The 18,937-nt window shown below is 37.4% G+C and overlaps 1 protein-coding gene across 1 annotated transcript in view; it reads right to left on the reverse strand.

The window, feature by feature from the left end:
* LOC150087441 (syntenin-1-like) overlaps positions 1 to 18,937 on the reverse strand; it is a 68,305-nt gene that overhangs the window by 38,409 nt on the left and 10,959 nt on the right. Inside the window, exon 2 of the mRNA XM_090372071.1 lies at positions 10,032 to 10,098. Within this exon, the coding sequence (XP_090228197.1) occupies positions 10,032 to 10,085 (54 nt within the window). The 5' untranslated portion in view covers positions 10,086 to 10,098. The remainder of the gene's footprint in view (positions 1 to 10,031; positions 10,099 to 18,937) is intronic.

Raw genomic sequence — 18,937 nt, forward strand, 5'->3', positions numbered from 1 at the left:
GGCTTGCAAGGGGTTGTTATATGGCCCACAGATATTTTTTATTGAGATCTGTAAAAAATTATGAAATTACATTTTTTTACCATTGGAAACTGCAAGATTTTTATCTAATATTATTCTTTTTACTCCAGGCTAATATTTGTGTTCTTTTATTTGGCTAGGAATGACATCGTACACAAGGGTGTCATACTGAATATTTATATTATAATCTCCTCAACTTAAGTCTTGCATGCTCATGCAACTGTGACCACAGAGGAGCTGATATATTTCAGTTGTATCAGTTGTAGTTTCCAAAATATATGTATGTATAATTGATTATTTAATAAATAGATAAAATGTGAGACAGATTTTTGGAGCTGGGCTTCCCACTATGCTGAATATTTGTATGTGGTCCTCCGTTAAAATTTTTGGGGACCCCTAGTCCACTATATGTTCAAATATTTTTTTTCCTATGGTTTTGTTGACATTTACATTTAACCAACATCACTCTTCAGTGCTATCTATACAAATTCATCCACACTCATCAGCTACTATTACCAGATTCTGCTGAAACAGAGACCTTTTTATGCTGCAATTTATTTTTGCATAGTAAGAGCCTGAATTTCAGCAAAACACTGGATCAATTGGACTTATTTTCACCTAAACATGTGTCTAAAATGACATAAATAAATTTCCATTTATAGGGCCAGGGCAGAGGAGATGATAACTTCAGTGTGTTGAGTTTTTATGGTTACCTGGAATGGATTTGACAGGCATAAAATTATGGCTAGCAAATGAGTTGCACAAGAGGAATATCTGTTCAGTGTCAGTGCAACTCTCATTCCATTTTATCCTGGACTAACAGGAGTAACAGCTAAAGTATTCAGTGTATGCAACTAGAAATTCCAGTGTGGGGTGATTAACAAAATCACAAAATTCAGTATTCAGATATTAAGTAATATCACCAATGTAAGGCAAGCTACATTGGTGAGGCTAAAATATGTATTAAGGACCATCTATAAACCACACTTTGGAAGATTTAGAAACTGGCATCAAAATTGGAGGACTGAAGATAAACAACCTTTGTTATGCAGATGATACTGTGTTAGCATTAGCATAGGCATTTGATGCAAGAAAGCAAGCTTATGCAGCATCAGCCGAAAAAAAAAAAAAAAAAAAAAAAACCCACTTCCACTTCACCCCACCGTTCGTTCGAAATACCTGTCCAGCTGAGCCTTAAACTTATTTAGGCTATCAACCTCCACCACAAGGGATGGAAGTCTGTTCCACCAACCAACCACCCGCTGGCCAAAGGCAAATTTCCGCACGTCTATCCTACATCTCTCTTTCCTCAATTTGAATTTATGCCCTCTCAGGTGATTTTTCTGAGCTAGAGGAAGAATCTCATCAGCATTGAGCAAGCTTAAACCATTCAAGGCTTTATACACCTCTATCAGATCACCTCGCTGGTGCCTAGTCTCCAGACACTGTAATTTGCAAAACTTAAGCCTTTCTTCGTAAGAGCACCCCTTTGTTCCATTCACTAATCTTGTTGCCCTTCTCTGTACTCGTTCCAGCAGCTCTACATCCTTCTTGAAATGAGGCCTCCAGACCTGTATACAGTACTCTAGATGTGGCCTGACCATCGCCTTATACAATGGAATAATCACCTCCTTATCCCTGCTGGAAAAATTCCTGTATATCATTGACAATACTCCATGAGCTACTCTTGCAGCCCGTCTGCACTGCTCAGAGAACTTCATATCTGCCTGCACAACCACCCGCAAGTCCCTTTCATTCTCTACCACTGTCAGTGTAGTACCACAGAGTCGATACGTTGCTCTGGGGTTGCTGTTTCCCATGTGTAGTACTTTACATTTGTCAATGTTAAACTTCATTTGCCACCTCTTAGCCCATCTGCTCAACCTTTCCAGATCCTGTTGCAGCAGCATAGTGTCAGTAGTGTCCTTGACAACCCTGCCAACCTTTGTATCGTCTGCAAACTTGGACATTAAGCCCAATATACCATCATCAATATCATTTATAAATACAGAAAACAATAATGGACCCAACACTGAGCCCTGAGGGACTCCACTAATAACATCAGTCCACGATGAGCAGTGTCCATTGATTACCACTCTCTGTCTTCTTCCCCTCAACCACCCCTTTATCCATAGCAGCAATTTGCCTCCAATGTCACACTGCTCCAATTTGTGTAGCAGTCTTCCATGTGCAACAGTATCAAAAGCCTTTCTAAGATCCAAGTATATAATATCAAAGTTATTCCCTGCATCCAGTCCTTTTGTGACTGCATCATAGTATCCAATCAAGTTGGTCAGGCAAGACTTCCCCTTAACAAAACCATGCTGTGTCTGAGCTATAACTGAAGTCTTGTCTAAATGATCCTGCAGTGCTTCTTTAACCAGTGCCTCCATTAATTTTCCTGGAACAGAAGTTAAGCTCACAGGTCTATAATTACTTGTGTCAGCCTTTGATCCTCCTTTGTGAATTGGGGTCACATTTGCACATTTCCAGTCTATGGGTACCTCCCCTGAGTCCAAGGAAGCTCTCATAATTATGGCTAAGGGTTTGCTTACTTCCTTTGCTGCCTCCTTTAATATAACTGGATAGATCCCATCCACCCCGGGTGCCTTTCTTGTGTTTATCTTCAACAGTTTCTCCTCCACTTTACTCCCAGTTATTTCAAGATTCTGTAGCTTACTGCTAGAGTTGAATACACCTCTGGCATTCCCCTCGCTGAATAACTCCTCATGTGTGAATGTCGATGCAAAATATTCATTTAGTTTGTTAGCTACCTGAGCAGGATCATTAACACTTGACCCATCAATATCAAGTGGACCAATCTGATTCATCCCCTTCCTTCTAGAGTTTACATAAGTAAAGAACTCTTTGCTGTTTTTCTTTGCATCCCTTGCCAAGGATTTCTCGTAATTTTATCTGTTAATTTAATCTGTTAATTTGCAATTCTAAAGATAATCTTAAAGAAACTCTGAGGAGAGTATGTGAAGCAAGTAAGAAAAAAAGGATTGTTTCTGAATGTGTGTAAAACTAAAAACTTTGTGGCGATTGGTAATAATCTCGGTTCCAGATATTGAAGAAGTTGATTAATTTGATTACTTAGGGTCAAGAATAAATAAAAATAGTGACTGCTCAAATGATGTAAAGAGACAACAGGCAATTGCTAAAACATTGGTCAATTGTTACATTATGTCCAGGATATGGTAGATATGCCTTATACTTTACATTTATTCTTATTTTAATTATTAAATTACGTTCTCTGTTGGGTCAACGATTTTCAATATATACTTACATTTATAATCTCTTCCTTTTGATTCAAAAATTTAACTACCTTTAATGTGTTTAGATTCAAATTACTTAATCTCTGGATTTTTTATATTTTATATATCTTAGCAGATATTGATCATTACAGAAACAGAGAACTGTTATGTTATGTTATTTGGTTTTTAGGAGCATTAGCAACTAAGGCCATATTGCTCCGAGATATGCGGTGGTCATTCCCTGACCTTTCCACATCCTCCGTATTTGGTGGTGACGGGCTCGAACCCCGGTCTAATCAAGAAGCGTGTGCTACGCACTGCTGCTCCTTCCCACCTGGCTACGGAGGCGCCCAAACAGAGAACTCCTTGTCGTTTTTTTGCCTTCAGTCTGGGTGGTTGGCCCCAGTTGAAGTCATCTAGATTGTGGGTAGACAACGATAAGTTTTTGCCACTTATGGATGTGAAGAATGGAATCTGAAAAAGAGTTGACAGGAAGAAAATTGAGGCATCTGAAATGTGGTGTTACAGGAGAATATTGCGTATTTCTTACCTTGCTCGAAGAACAAACAAGTGGGTACTGAATAAAATTGGCAGGCCTAAAATTCTTCTTCATAGCATCAACAAAAGAAAACTCAAGTTTTTTGGACATATAGTAAGAAGGAAAAATTTCTGTTAAAGAATATAATGGAAGGAAAAATTGAGGGGAAGAGGTGCAGAGGAAGACCTGCAACTAGGTGGAAGGATGGGAGCAGTGAACTTCTGGGCATGACACTTTGCGAAGCCGTTTGTAGAGCAATTTGTTCGTGACCACAAGAGCTTCTCAGGGAGCTATGTGACTGGAAGAAGAAGATAAACCACACTGATGCCAATACAGAATGCAAACTTTAGTTCAGCAGCTAAGACAATACAGAATGTAGACTTTAGTTCAGCAGTGATTGTGGGTAAACAACGATAAGTTTTATGTATATATATATATATATTTATATTCCTTGCATTTCTTTAAATCCAGCTTGGTATTTTCTGCTTGAATTACCTTCTATATTATTATCTTCAATATTATACAAAATATTTTATACACATTATGGTCGTAATGCATAATTGCTCTAGCAACTGCATTGGCCTATAAGTATTAGTTACAGCTTGTTACAAGTTATTAACTTTCTTTCCGTATTACTCATATATATATGGTAAGTCCTTGCTGTTCGTTGTGGTTATGTTTCTAGAACCTTTTTTTTTTAATTTTTTTATTCATATGGGTAAAGAGTACAGATGTTCTTTAAGATCACATTTATCATTTTTAATAAACTATAAAAATATTACTAAGGGGAAACCACTGACAGCTCTACCTTCTCACTCTGTACATCTTGTCCTCTCTTTCTCTCTCACGCATTATTCATGATCGAGTCACTTACAGTTTTTTCCTCAGCATAAATCTCATGAATGCTATAAGTAGACAAAAAATTAATAATGTAATCTATAAATAAACAAAAAGTCACCAGTTCATTTCTGCAAGGACTCAGATACTATGGCCTCATTTTTATTAAAAAACTGATTTTCAGTTGTTTAATTTGCTTTTCATTCTCTTTGCAAAGTTATTTGGAAATTAATCATCATCATTATTTCTTTTTGAAGTTCTTTCTAACAGGAAATTAATAGTCTTCAATAAATATACAGGAAGGCAGGCGTCCAAAAGAATCCTGTTTCACCTACGATCTGAAAAGTTGCAGGATATTCCTCTTTTATATTAATTTTATTAATAATAATAAGAAGTGACAAGTATTATATTACAGATGGTGGATGCTGGAGGCATCCACACCTGTAATACTTGTCATCTCCATCTGAATATATTTATATAATTGAAAGTATCAATGAAATTTTGAGAAATTCTCAATAAATATGCAATGCATAACTGATTTAACAGAAATAATGTGAACTATCAAAGACTGTGGTCTATAAGTGTTAGACGAGTGGCAATGAATTAAAAAATGGGATGACAAATATTGAGGACTCCCTGTACATTTTTAACACATTGTTTGCACCACAACATTAGATGGCAGAGGGAATATTTGCTGGATGCATCCATGTCTGTAACACTTGTCACTTTGAGTAATGTTTCAGCTGGAAGAAAATGGTTGGATATATGTAGTCCATGGAAATAGAAATGTATTTGTCTTAAGCAGGCAAAGGAGTCTGCCAGATGCATGTATCCCAAATAGGTGATATCATGATTATATATATATATATATAATTTTTTTTTTTATGTGAACCCCAAACACGAGAGGTATTAAAACCTATAGTACTTAGTACCGTGCTTGGGTTGGAGGTTGAGAAGACGAAAGAAGATATTTGTTGACATTGGACTTAAACTTCTGTAGATTGTAACTTTCAGGAAATAAGTATGAAGGAAGGTTGTTCCAGAAAACGGCAGTTGAATGAATAAATTAGGAAGATGAAAAGTTGGTTCTGTGGGTTTGAAGTTGGACAGTAAATGGATGTTGGCTGGTGACGGCACGTGTTCGGACTGTTTTGAAAGAGAGAGCGGGAATTATAGAAACCAGTTCAGAAGAACAGTGCCCATGGAAGTATCTGTAGAAGAGGCATGCAGCAGAAACAATATGTCTATGAGAAAGCGAGTGGAGAGACTCTGTTAGAGATGAATCATTAATTAACCTAACTGCCCTCTTCTGAATGGAATCAAGAAGCCCGAGAGAGGTTTTGGGGGCACCACCCCGGATGTGGGAACAATATTCCATGGCAGGGTGGATTTGCGATTTACACAGAGTGAGCAGCTGTCTGGAAGAAAAGTAACGCCGAGAGCGAAAGAGAAAACCAAGTTTTTTAGATGCAGAGGAAGCAATATTTGTAATGTGCTTGTGCCAAGAGAGATTAGAAGTCAGGGTAATCCGCAAAAGAGATATATCATTTTGTCTAGAAATCGGAGTGTCACTAAAGATAGGAGCAGAAGAATCCTTTTTGCGAGATATAAGACAAGACTGAGTTTTAGAAGGGTTGAAATCAACTAAGTTGTCTTTGCCCCACTCGAGAATTACCTGAAGATCAGCATTTAAGGAATTGGTAGCAAATTTTCGAAAAATTGAAGCTGATTGAGCAAGACAAGGTTTCTCAAAATGGAAAGTGGAATGCAATGTGCTATCATCGGCAAAACTATGGATAGGATTTCCAGTCAATGGAAGGTCATTAATATACAAGAGGAAAAGAGTGGGGGAAAGAACTGAACCTTGGGGGACACCGGCATTAGTGGAGAAGTTAGAAGACAGACAGCCATCTACCATCACTTTCAGTGAGCGATCAGAGAGAAAACTGGATAACCAATTACTAAAAACAGTTGGCAAACCATAAGATGGAAGCTTGTTTAGAAGACCTTTATGCCAAACACGATCATGCCTTTGAGATGTCAAGAGCAACTACTTGTGTTTCACCGAACCTTTCCAGTGGATTAGTCCATAAATGGGTAACATAAGCCAGAATATCACCAGTGGATCGACACTGACGGAAACCATACTAGCGATCATTGATCAGACGGAAGGTTTCAAGGTAGTTTAAGAGTTGGCGGTTAATTGATTTCTCCATTACTTTAGAAAGAGTAGAAGTAATTGCAATGGGATGATAATTGGATGGGAGGGATTTGTCACCCTTTTTAGGAACTGGCTGGATATGAGCAAATTTACAAGCAGAAGGAAAAACACCTTTGGAATAAGAAAGTGAAAAAAGGTGGCAAAGAATAGGAGTAAGTTCAGGAGCACATGTTTTGAGAACAAGTGGAGAAATACCATCAGGACCTGGAGCTTTCTTAGCATCGAGATTCATCAAAATCCTTCTGATATCCTTTTGACGGAAGACCACAGGAGGCATTGAATGGAGCGTGTTGGGAATGGTGGGAGGTGTTTTACCAAGATCATTAATACATGAGCTGGAAGAAAAATGGGATTCTAGCAGGTCAGCTTTATCCTTGGCTGAAGTGACAGCAGAACCATCTGATTTGGACAGAGGTGGGAGCAGAGATGGGCAAAAGTTGCAGCGAATAGCTTTGGCAAGAGACCAGAATGCTCGGCTACCATTAAGGCAAGAAGCAAGTTTTCTACTCTTAGCCTGTTCAAACTCTAGATTGGACTGATTAATAACTGCTTTACAATTGTTGCGAGCTTTGGTGTAGGCAGAAAATGAAACTGAAGAATTAGAAACAAGCCAATTACGATATGCAACATTCTTCTCTTGAACAGCCTTAGCACATTTATTGGAAAACCAAGGTTTAGATAAGGGACGAGATTTTAAAGTGGAGTGTGGGATAAAGGATTCCATTCCTGCAAGAATAATTTCACTGACACGATCTGAGCAAACATTGACATCAGAAGTTTTGAAACAGTAATCCGACCAAGGAAAAGAAGAAAAGTCTCGCAGGTCATCCCATTTTGCATTCTTGTAATGCCAAACAACATGAGGTTGGGAATAGCCATGAGATAAAGGTTCCATTGGAGAAGAGACAATCACCAAGTTGTGATCTGAAGTGCCTAAAGGACCTCTCACTTCGACCGTGTACTTAGAAGGGTTGTTTGTGAGAAAAAGATCAAGCGTATTGGCTGTATGATTAGGATTGTCTGGTATTCTTGTAGGTAAATGAACAATCTGTGCTAGATCATTAGTAATTGCAAAATCCTCAGCATCTTGACCTGCTGGGTCGGTGTGACTAGAAAACAGAAGCCAGCTGGAGTTGTGAACATTAAAATCACCAAGGAAAATTACCTCACTGTTAGGAAAGTTGGACTGGAGAAAGTCAAGTTGCAAAGAGAGGAAGTGAAAGTCTCTGACAGGGAATATCAGAACGGACATATGCACAAGTAGCACCTTTTGAGGCGAAAGGAATCATACAACGAATAATTTGAGCATCTGAGATGAGCAGTACTTGAATCAACTGATAACTGAGATTCTGTCAGAAAAAGTACATGGGGTTTGGCAGACTGCAAGTGGAAATGGACATCGTTGAGATTAGAATTGAGACCACATATATTTGTGAAATGCATTAGGAAGTGTCTGGAGACTAGGCACCAGCGAGGTGATCTGATAGAGGTGTATAAAGCCTTGAATGGTTTAAGCATGCTCAATGCTGATGGGATTCTTCCTCTAGCTCAGAAAAATCACCTGAGAGGGCATAAATTCAAATTGAGGAAAGACAGATGTAGGATAGACGTGCGGAAATTTGCCTTTAGCCAGCGGGTGGTTGGTTGGTGGAACAGACTTCCATCCCTTGTGGTGGAGGTTGATAGCCTAAATAAGTTTAAGGCTCAGCTGGACAGGTATTTTGAACGAACAGAGGGGTGAAGTGGAAGTGGGTTTTTTTTTTTTTTTTTGGCTGATGCTGCATAAGCTTGCTTTCTTGCATCAAATGCCTCTACTAATGCTAAATGCTAAAGTGCTTGGGAGATTTACATCTTTTCGCAGATAAGCTTTCTCTATAAGTTTGACAATTCATGGTGTATTCAATAGTAAGAAAAAGTGGGTGGGACATGCTGTATGAAGTAATGAAGTTTTTGGATATGGCGTACACGTGGCAAGAATATACCCAGATCCTTGACATAACGTGGCCTCGACAATGCTCCCCGCATACACACTACTCGGACTCCCTCCAGTCACTATCTGGCAGAGTAGAGGTAACAAGATTATACACTAGCTGATCCAGAAGCCTCCTAGAGAGTTACCAATAGGTTCGGTCCGGTGTACTAACTAGCGGCCGACCTGCGAACACCATTTTAGAGCTGTACCCTCGAAATGTAAGGAATATTGGATCTCGCCACGACGTTCATCATAACCTCAAAAGTCATCAATCATACTGCATGATGGAAGAGATAGAGAAGGGTCGACCGGAACTTAGCTCTAGAGACTAAACATGAGTTCCACCACTTGAAGCCTCCAATAAGCAAAGTGGTGGAATTTCACCGGTTGATGAAAGCCATCTACCACCTAGTACTGTCTGGTAACATAGAGGGGCGGAGTTCATCCATGTGTTGTGGGTGCCACACCTCGACCCCTGCTTACGTTGGTTCACACCTGGGTGGTCACTCACCATGTACCTGTGCATGGAGGTTATACCCAGGATTACTAACAGTCACACCATCGTGAAGGTGCAAGCAGAGGATTTGGCTGTCACAGACCGTCCAGACTTCGCCGAAATAGGGTCCACTTGACTTGAGTGTCACTCGAATATCAGTTCCATCAGCATTTTAGACTCCCAGGTAGCAAGTACAGCTTGGCTGGCATATCTGAGAGAATGTCTGTGACCTCAAAGACCAATATCTGTCAATAATTTGGTCATGATGAGACCGAGGCATCTAGTGTAAATTCATCTGAAAATATTCTTTTTACAAAGTTGGCAATTCTGACACTTATTTTCAATGCATAAAAAATGCCTGAGTAGATCACTGTGAGAATATATCTTATTGTTACAGGGCTTACACCAGCTTTCAGCTACCAAATTAAATGCATTACATTTAAAAAGGTTTTATTTCAACTCTTCCTTATTACAGAAAACAATGTATATAAGAATAAAGTTTTCACAGATGGGTACAAACAAAAATCCCACAATGTTAGATTTGATCTGCAGGGTTCCAGTTATGATAGCAATAGGTAGTTTGCAATATGAGGGTTTAACAACTGGTTCAAAGAGTTTCCATGGTAAATTTTGAAGATATTCCTTATAAGATATTATCAATTACTAAATGAGTAATGAGAAGTTCAACTTACCCTCATCATCTGATCGACTTTCATGTCTTCCAGTGAAGGATACAGTGATGACATTTTCTCTTTTAATCTGAAAAATTAAAATATCAAGTAGTTTTTATTTAAAAGATAAACACTTTTTTTTTTTTTTTAAAATTAGGGAGAAAATTCACATGAGAATATGCAAGCATTCTTGAAGGATAATTTCCTTCAATGGGTAATTCTCATCCAAAATGGGTAATTCCCATCCAGTACATCCATATTTTAACACTTGTTGCTAGCTTTTCTGATGAACTTTTTGACCTTGAATTGAATCAATCTGGATTGGAGTTGGGGGGGGGGGGATTTTTGGGCTTTCTTCTTACTATGACTGAAATAGTCAGCCTCTGGTGAAGGTCGCTTGACAAAAATATGCAGGTTTTCTTCTGTCAATTCGGATAGAGGTCTAAAAGTCAGGTGGTTTTTGCTCCAAGTGGATTAAAATTTGATGCTGTATATTTGCATCAAAACAGTAAACATGTTAATGACAGACTGATGTTGAAAACTATATAACAGTTTTTCAATAATTTCTATTTGTGTTGAAAATGATGCCTATTCTTTTCTTCTATTCATATTTAATAATTTTAACTTCGAAAATTTGGATGGGAGTTCACATAAAAAAAAAAAAAAAACCATATACTGTATATGGCACTCTAGTTAAGATTAAATATCTAGAGAAGTGACTAGTTGGCACAAATAAGGTTTATTGTCCTCATCCTCAAAGCATTCTGTCCAAAAGAGTTTTTAAATTGGCTTCTGTCACCCAGGACAGAATAGTGGACTACCATTCTCCACTTATTTAGGGGAGATCTGTATTTTAGTCCAATCAGCTGGTTTTTTTTTTTTTTTTTTTGGCACAACAGTTACCAGCCATACAGGCTTTTTCTGCACTGGTTGGGGGAAAGAGTAGATAAGAAAATATAAATTATTTTCTTCCCCCCTCACATAGGCAACCATCCTGTTGACCTCTGAATTTATTCAAACTATCAGCCTCAAATAACTGTGAAAGCATCCTGTTCCAGCAATCAATGACTTGCTGCCTGAAAGAAAAATTCCTACTATCTAGTCTAAACTTCTTCCACTATAATTTGAATTTATGCCCATGAGTTCTGGAACTTTCTATAACACTGAAAATTCATTTTACTAACCCCTATCAGAACCTTATAAACCTCAATCAAGTTACTTCTGAGGTGACTGGGTTACAGAGCTTTACAGCCCACATATTCAGAGTCCTTTCTCATTATGGTTCCCAATTTGCTGATCTCACCATGTGAGTTGCCTGTCTTTGGACCCTTTCAAGAAGCTCAATGTCTTTTTTCAGATGATGTCTCCATGCCTGAACACAGTATTCCAAATGTGGTCTTAAATTGCCTTATACAGTGGGACTATGACCTCCATATCTGTATAGGATAATGTTTGATAAATCATTGATAGAACACCACGGGCTTCCTGGCTCGCTGCTTACACTGCTCAGAAAACAATATCTGCCTGTATTATAACTCCCAGATCCCTTTCTTCCTCTACTATTTTTAATTCAACTCCACCAAGTGTGTAATTAATTTTGGGGTTGCTATTCCACAAGTGCAAGACGTTGTATTTTGCTGCATTAAAATATAGCTGCCACGTTTCTGACCATTCCTGCAGCCCGTTCATGTCATTCTGTAGGAGCTCTGCTTGGTACTGATCATTAACTATTCTACCAATCTTTAAGTTTTCTACAAACTGACATCAAGCCTTCTATCCCATCACTGATGTTGTTTATAAAGATCAGAAATAAGTGGTTCAAGAACCAATCTCTGAGGGAACCCACTTCTGACTTTACACCAGTCCAAAGGATATCCATTAATTATAACCCTCTGCCTTCTGCTCTGCAGCTGCTCAACAATCCATCTTAGAATTTTTCCAGTATTCCAGCTTATACAATAACCTCTCATGATGTCAAATGCCTTGCTGAAAGGCATTTGACTCAGATACACTATGTCAAAATAGTTCCCTATATCCAGCTCATGAGTAAGTGTCAAAATAGCTTTCTAAGTTAGTTAAATAATTTTTCCTTAACACATTCTGAATAACACATGTGGAATATTCAGAATTATGTGGAACTTCAACATGATGGCTGACTATTGCTGGATGCTGAAAAGGGACTGTAAAGTAGAACAATCTGCAAAAAAAAACAAAATCAAAGAAACAAAAATTTGACCCATCGTAGATCAGTTTTTAAACCATACTGCCTTTTTAATAATGTTTTAAACATGTACTTCTACAACATGGTTTTGCACTAACATGATTGATAAATTGCGGCAATCCTCACATAACATGGTACATACAAGGTGTCTCAAAAATATTGGTACAAATGTTTAGGGGAGGTAGGTAACATCTAAAGGAATGTGATTCGCATAGGAACCTATAACCGGAAACGTCACGGGAAAGTAGTAGCAGAGGCACAAGAAGCAGAAATGACACAAGACAGTAATTAGTAGCAAACATTTATCTGACATAATATTAACAATGGAGTACGAGATGGATGCATTTCATGATGTTACAACGGATGCTCGAAGGTTCCACCATGAGACGCCGATACAGCATGGATTGGTGGACATGGTCGAACACACCTGGAGTTTCTTTGACAGTAGCAGCAGCGACATGAGCATTTACAACCACTATACAACAGTTTTGGTAAACGCGACAATTATGGCGGAAATGTTATCACAAGCCCTCGATTTGCTTCAAGTTTATCATTTTAAATGGAAAACAAAATGAAAAGTTCACCAGGTGCAAAGTAATATTTTGTTGAACCACCTCTGGACCCAATGGCAGCAGCACACCATCGAGGCATTGACAAGATCAATTTGTGAAGATAATCAACTGATAGTTTGTGGTTCCAAACACGAATTATGGCTTCCTGAAGTTCACAAAGGGTCTTTGGTTTCTTTCTGGCAACTGCAGATTCCACACGATGCCAATAGTTCTCTATAGGATTCAGGTCCAGGCTGTTTCCTGGCCAGCTAAGAGTTGTAATGGACTGTTCTTCCAACCATTTTTTCACCTGTAACAAATGTAAACATATTACTGTTGAATCTCTAATGCAGAAATGAAGCTAAATTAACTACAGAAATGCCTACTTACACTTTTTGCCCAATGACAAGGAGCAGAGTCGTCCTCAAAGATGCAGTTACTCGGTACGTTGAAATGGTCTCTAATGGTTGGCAGCAATTTGCCTTCTAATATAGCCAGGTATCCACTGATATTTATGGAACCTTTTATAAACTGCAGTGACCTACTCCGCTATACGAAATGCACCCCCATATCATTTGGCTGGTAGGGAATTTCACTGTAGACACCACACAGCCTGGATGGTATTCTTCACCACGTCTACGGCAAATCATTTGTTTCCCATCAGAGCCATGCAGGTTGAATTTCTTCTCATCCGAGAAAATAACTGACTTCCACTTTTCGGGGGTTCATTTGACGTGCTCCTTACACCAAATTAATTGGGCCTTTTTCATTTTTTGTGTGAGGAGTGGCTTCTTCTTACGACGATGGGCTACAAGTCCATTTTTGAAGAGGCATCTTCTGACTATTACTGCACTTGCTACGACTCATGTATGTTCTTCCCATTCTCTTTTCAGCTCAGACAAAGAAGTTTTACAGCTTTTAAGGCATAAGTGCTTCAAAATGAGGTCCTGTTTTGGCGTAGAAACTCGTTTGCATCCAATTCCTTTTTTCCTATCAGCAGAACCAGTATTTTTGAGTTTAGAAAGAAATCTACTCACTGTTGAATGATTACAAGACACTCTATAAGCAATATGATAGGAAGAACATCCTTCCTCACGTAAACCAACAATAGCACTCTTTCTTCGTGGCATCAATTGCACGTAACTCTCCATACTGACACAAGCAAGGAATGACTGCAACTCTTGCAGAGCATGCTTATATAGCTGAAAGTAACAGCTGATTTAATATTATGTCGTCACCTACGTGTGTCAATCTTATCTGATACAATCTGTAAGAAATATTGCCGTATACGGACAATTGTTATTCGGACAACAATTACAATTTTAAGGGGCGATGCACTTTCTTTGAACACCACACTGGGAAATCCCAGTATTTTATTTTGTTGGAAAACCACCGTATTGAACTTGTGGAAAACATCTAGATTTCAAAGTTTCATTACTACTCCATAACGTGCCAGGCCATCCAAAAGATTTAAGTCATCCAAGCATTGAAGTTGTTCCTACCACCTAATCAACTTCCTTAATTTACCTTTAAAACTCATTACATCAAAAAATCATTACAATGGAATTTGGAAAAAATTGATTCTGAATATATTGAAGTGATGGAGGCATGGGAACATTTTTAAATTGTGGACTATATCAGAATCGTAGCTTTATCGCTCAAAGAAAATCAACCGTCAACATTAACTGCTTGTTGGAAAAATGCATGGCCAGAGTCAGTTCATTCAGGAAATATGGTCGAACTGACAGGAAATGGAATCAGTACAATAGTAGAACTTGCTAAGTCGGTAGCAGGGGAAGGTTTTAATGATATGACTACTGAAGATGTTCAAGAATTACTGGTAGAAAAAAAAAAAAAAAGGTTGGCAAAGCAGATTTGGTGGAAATGACATTGGAGGTAAACCAAATCAATTCAGAGGATGACAGCACAGATAAATTCTGAAGTTATAAATTTTACACTAAAATGCATCAACTTAGCCGAGCAATTAGAATCTTATTTTTTGAATGCACATCCTTCTACTGAAAGGAGGACAAAGTTCAAAATGGACCTTCAAAAATGCTTAGCTCCATACCATTAAATTAGAAAGATTTATCAAGCAAAAGCAAACAATCCCAGAATACTGATATTTTAGAGAGAGCAGAGGATACACTAGATTAGGGTTACCAGCTTCTGCACTCATAAAAAGAGGACATTTACATGTTTTGGGGCGAATAAAAGAGGACAGAAAAGAGGAAAAATATATTATGCAAATAATAAAATAAAGACAATGTAAACCACATTTACTGATGTTTAGGATTAGTACATTCATATTTGTCTCAAGAAATTATTTCTTTCAGTAGCTCTGGATTGCCTCTCAAATATGTGTAAAAATCAACGCATGACATATGTTTGAAATTGTACTGCAAAAACAAAATACCTTTTACAGAATTGACATTTAACCTATTCCTTTCTTTCGTCCACTGACTTTGCATTAGAGAGAATACTCTACATTTGCATTGTGAAGAGGAATTGCAAAGAAAAACTGGGCAATTTTCAACAGTTCAATTGAATTCGATTTAATGGAATTCAATATTTTTTGAATTACTAAAATATTTGGCCAACTTTTCATTTTTAAAGTCTTTATTATTCATTTGACACTCAAATAAATTGGTCAAAACACTTAACATCATAAACTGTTACCCCTTTGTCAATCAAGTAGGAAATAGAACATTCTACATCGTTCCAGCTTGGTACTGCATCCATTTTCATCCATATAAAATAGGAAATGGATTCCATATGGTGAAGCCACTTATCTAAATATTCCATGCAATTTTTATACAGATTTTTTGTATCACTAGAAAATTTTTCACATTCAAGTACAAGTCCTTCATCATGTTTTTTGTATAGCATTTTCTTTACTCTTAATGGCATGAAGTTGTGATCCATCCGTTTCGAGATAATTTCTTTCACTGAGACCAAGACATCTAGCACTTCTGCAGCTGAGTTACTTTCCCTTTCAATTCGTTGTATGTGTGTATGGAATACACTCAAGTGATTGCATGAACCAAAGATGAATCTCACTAAATCCATTTTCAAAGAACCTTTTAATCACAATGGGAGGTTTTTTTTGGGACAGAAAATAAGCCTGTAAAGCTGGAAACATTATGTGCCTTGTGATGCTTGGAAATAATGAAAGCCATCTCGTCTTGCTGTGAGAAAGGAGCTGTCTATATTGGGGACAATTGCTCAAAATATGTGCAGGGCAGCCCACTCCAATCAAAGTCTTGTTATGCAACAATTTCTTTAATTTTGCAAAGACCTTATTCCCTTCTTCATTTCGTCTCAGTCCTCCAAACATTGTATTTCAATTGTCCCCAGTGAATGCAATACATTTTTCACACAAACCATTTTTTTCAAGAGTTTCTTTAACATACGTAGAAATGGTATCTGCAGTCTCGTTAGGCATCTTCTGTAATTCAATTAATTTTGTTTGTAACCCTCCATTTACATCAAAATACTGAATAATTAATGAGAAGATTTTTTCAGAACCATGATTACTTCCATCAGTTGAGACCCCATAGTATGCCATTTTTATTTTCTTTTAAAGTTTTTACAGTAACATTAAGAGAATGATTTGCAAGTACAAAGTTTACAATGGCTTCTGTCTTGGTCCTAGCACAGGAAAGTCTTTTTGCTATCTCAGAATCAAAAAATACATTTTTTAACATGACAGTTGTGCAATCCATTGAAATTTAACTACTATGATGTTTAACAGCATGAAAAGCAAAGGTACCCTCTGCAGCAGCCAGATCATATTCTATTTTACCGACAGCTTTGACAAAAAAATCTGTAACCTTTCCCGAAGAGGCCTCACCCTGAACTGCTTTCTTGTGCTTCTCAGTTTCAATGTGTTGCTTCAAATCACTAACCCCTTTATTGGCTTCTGAAACATAATGTCCCCATTCTGCAAACTATACATTCAGCTTCCAATTCCTCTCGGCCAGATACAAAACAAGGAAATTTGTTTTTCTTCTCTTCTGTAAACATGCACTTCCTTTTATGCATTTTGGGGAAGTATAGTCTTTATAATATTAATTTTTATAATTGAAATAATAATAAATATTTTTTATTGTAAGTAGTGAAGCATAAATTTTATCAAGGTTAGGTTATGTTTTGCATTCACAACTAAACTGACCTAATTGCAGAAAAGCACCTACAGGTATAAAGATGGATAATAAATATTTTTGTTATTAAAGTGAAAAACAGTATTTTAAAAAAAGGTAAACTTTGGTATTAAATAAACTAGTGTCTGCCTCTTGATTGGATCGTTGATAAGCATACCAAATTTAGTCGACAGTACCCAACTTTCGATCAATTTGGTGTGCACACAGCTCGAATCCACGTTTACATATGCTGCAATCAATTTCTAGAGAAAACAGTCCCTCTAACTGTCAATATTTATTTGACATGCTGGAATTCCTGTAATTTATATATCTTTTTCTAGCACACCATCTGATCTTCACGTGTTATCTACTCTCTAAACCAAAATATTGTATTGCTAGACTATATAAAATTTATATATGTGCGTAAATTCTGAAGCAGGCATGGGTTGGTAACAATCTCAATGCACTAAACTGAGCATCGTCGGGGTCTTCTGCCTAATTGTCAACACGGAAATTCGGATTGAAGAATCGTCTGCTATTCCGAAAAAGATTCTGTATAACGTAATCTCGGTAGTTTTAGTCGAGCTTGCATAAAAAAATGGCATATAATATAAAAACCCGGACAATTAGACAAATTTATAAAAATCCACCCGGACAAAAATTTTAGACAAAAAATCCGGTTAAAAGAGAACGGATGGTAACCCCACACTAGATGCTACAGAAGAAAGTCCAGAAGGTAAAGATATACAACAGAGAAAATGTTATCGGTTGATTGTGCATAGAAGCGATGAAGAGAAAGAAAATTAAAATGAATGTACATTATCTGGCATATATTTATCACACAGTTTGAATGATGTTTGTTCAGTTATTAAAAACTAAGTTTCCAATAGTTCTAAAAAAAAAAAAAAAAAAAAAAGTGTATTATTGTTAGCTTTTGGAATGTAATCCCCCTTTTTGTACTGGTTCTTAGTCCCATATAACAATGTTTCGTACTACATGAGATTTTATAAGAACCTAACTACCATGTTATACGAGGGTTATCTGTACTTAAACATAAGTCTAGTAAAAGTAACATTTTGTTATAATTTAAGTGCACAGATTCTGCCAAATTGAATAAAAATTTGTGAAAAATCAGTTTCTTTCATTATTTTTGAAGAAACCTAACATGATGGAAACAAACGGAAGTGATTTTTGAAATCATTAAAAAATTATTCAGCAATACACTTTCTGAGAAAACATCGGTGAATTTTTTTCAAAATGCAGAGTAGTATTATTTTCCCCCATTTGTGTTACAGTGCTCCACAATTAACTGACTGAATACTGGACACAAGAAAGACTCTTATTTAACACAAGAATGTAGACAGAATTAATATTGACCTGTCACAGATGTAATGAAGGATATAATCATGAGGATATATGTCAAGATTTTGGAGGACAAGAACAATTACTTTGACCTCCGGCAGTAACATTCATTCACTGTCATATCTCACAAAAAGGATTCTTCTGCTCCTATGCTTATCTTTAGTGACACTCCGATTTCTAGGCAAAATGATATATCTCTTTTGGGGATTACCCTGACTTCTAATCTCTCTTGGCACAAGCACATTACAAATATTGCTTCCTCTGCATCTAAAAAACTTGGTTTTCTCTTTCGCTCTCGGCGTTACTTTTCTTCCAGACAGCTGCTCACTCTGTATAAATCGCAAATCTGCCATGCCATGGAATATTGTTCCCACATCTGGGGTGGTGCCCCCAAAACCTCTCTCAGGCTTCTTGATTCCATTCAGAAGAGGACAGTTAGGTTAATTAATGATTCATCTCTAACAGAGTCTCTCCACTCGCTTTTTCATAGACGTACTGTTTCTGCTGCATGCCTCTTCTACAGATACTTCCATGGGCACTGTTCTTCTGAATTGGCTTCTATAATTCCCGCTCTCTCTTTCAAAACAGTCCGAACACGTGCCGCCACCAGCCAACATCCATTTACTGTCCAACTTCAAACTCACAGAACCA

This window comes from Mastigoproctus giganteus, chromosome 4, assembly GCF_048544385.1.
Source record: "Mastigoproctus giganteus isolate SK-2022 chromosome 4, ASM4854438v1, whole genome shotgun sequence".
Classification (NCBI taxonomy): domain Eukaryota; kingdom Metazoa; phylum Arthropoda; class Arachnida; order Uropygi; family Thelyphonidae; genus Mastigoproctus; species Mastigoproctus giganteus.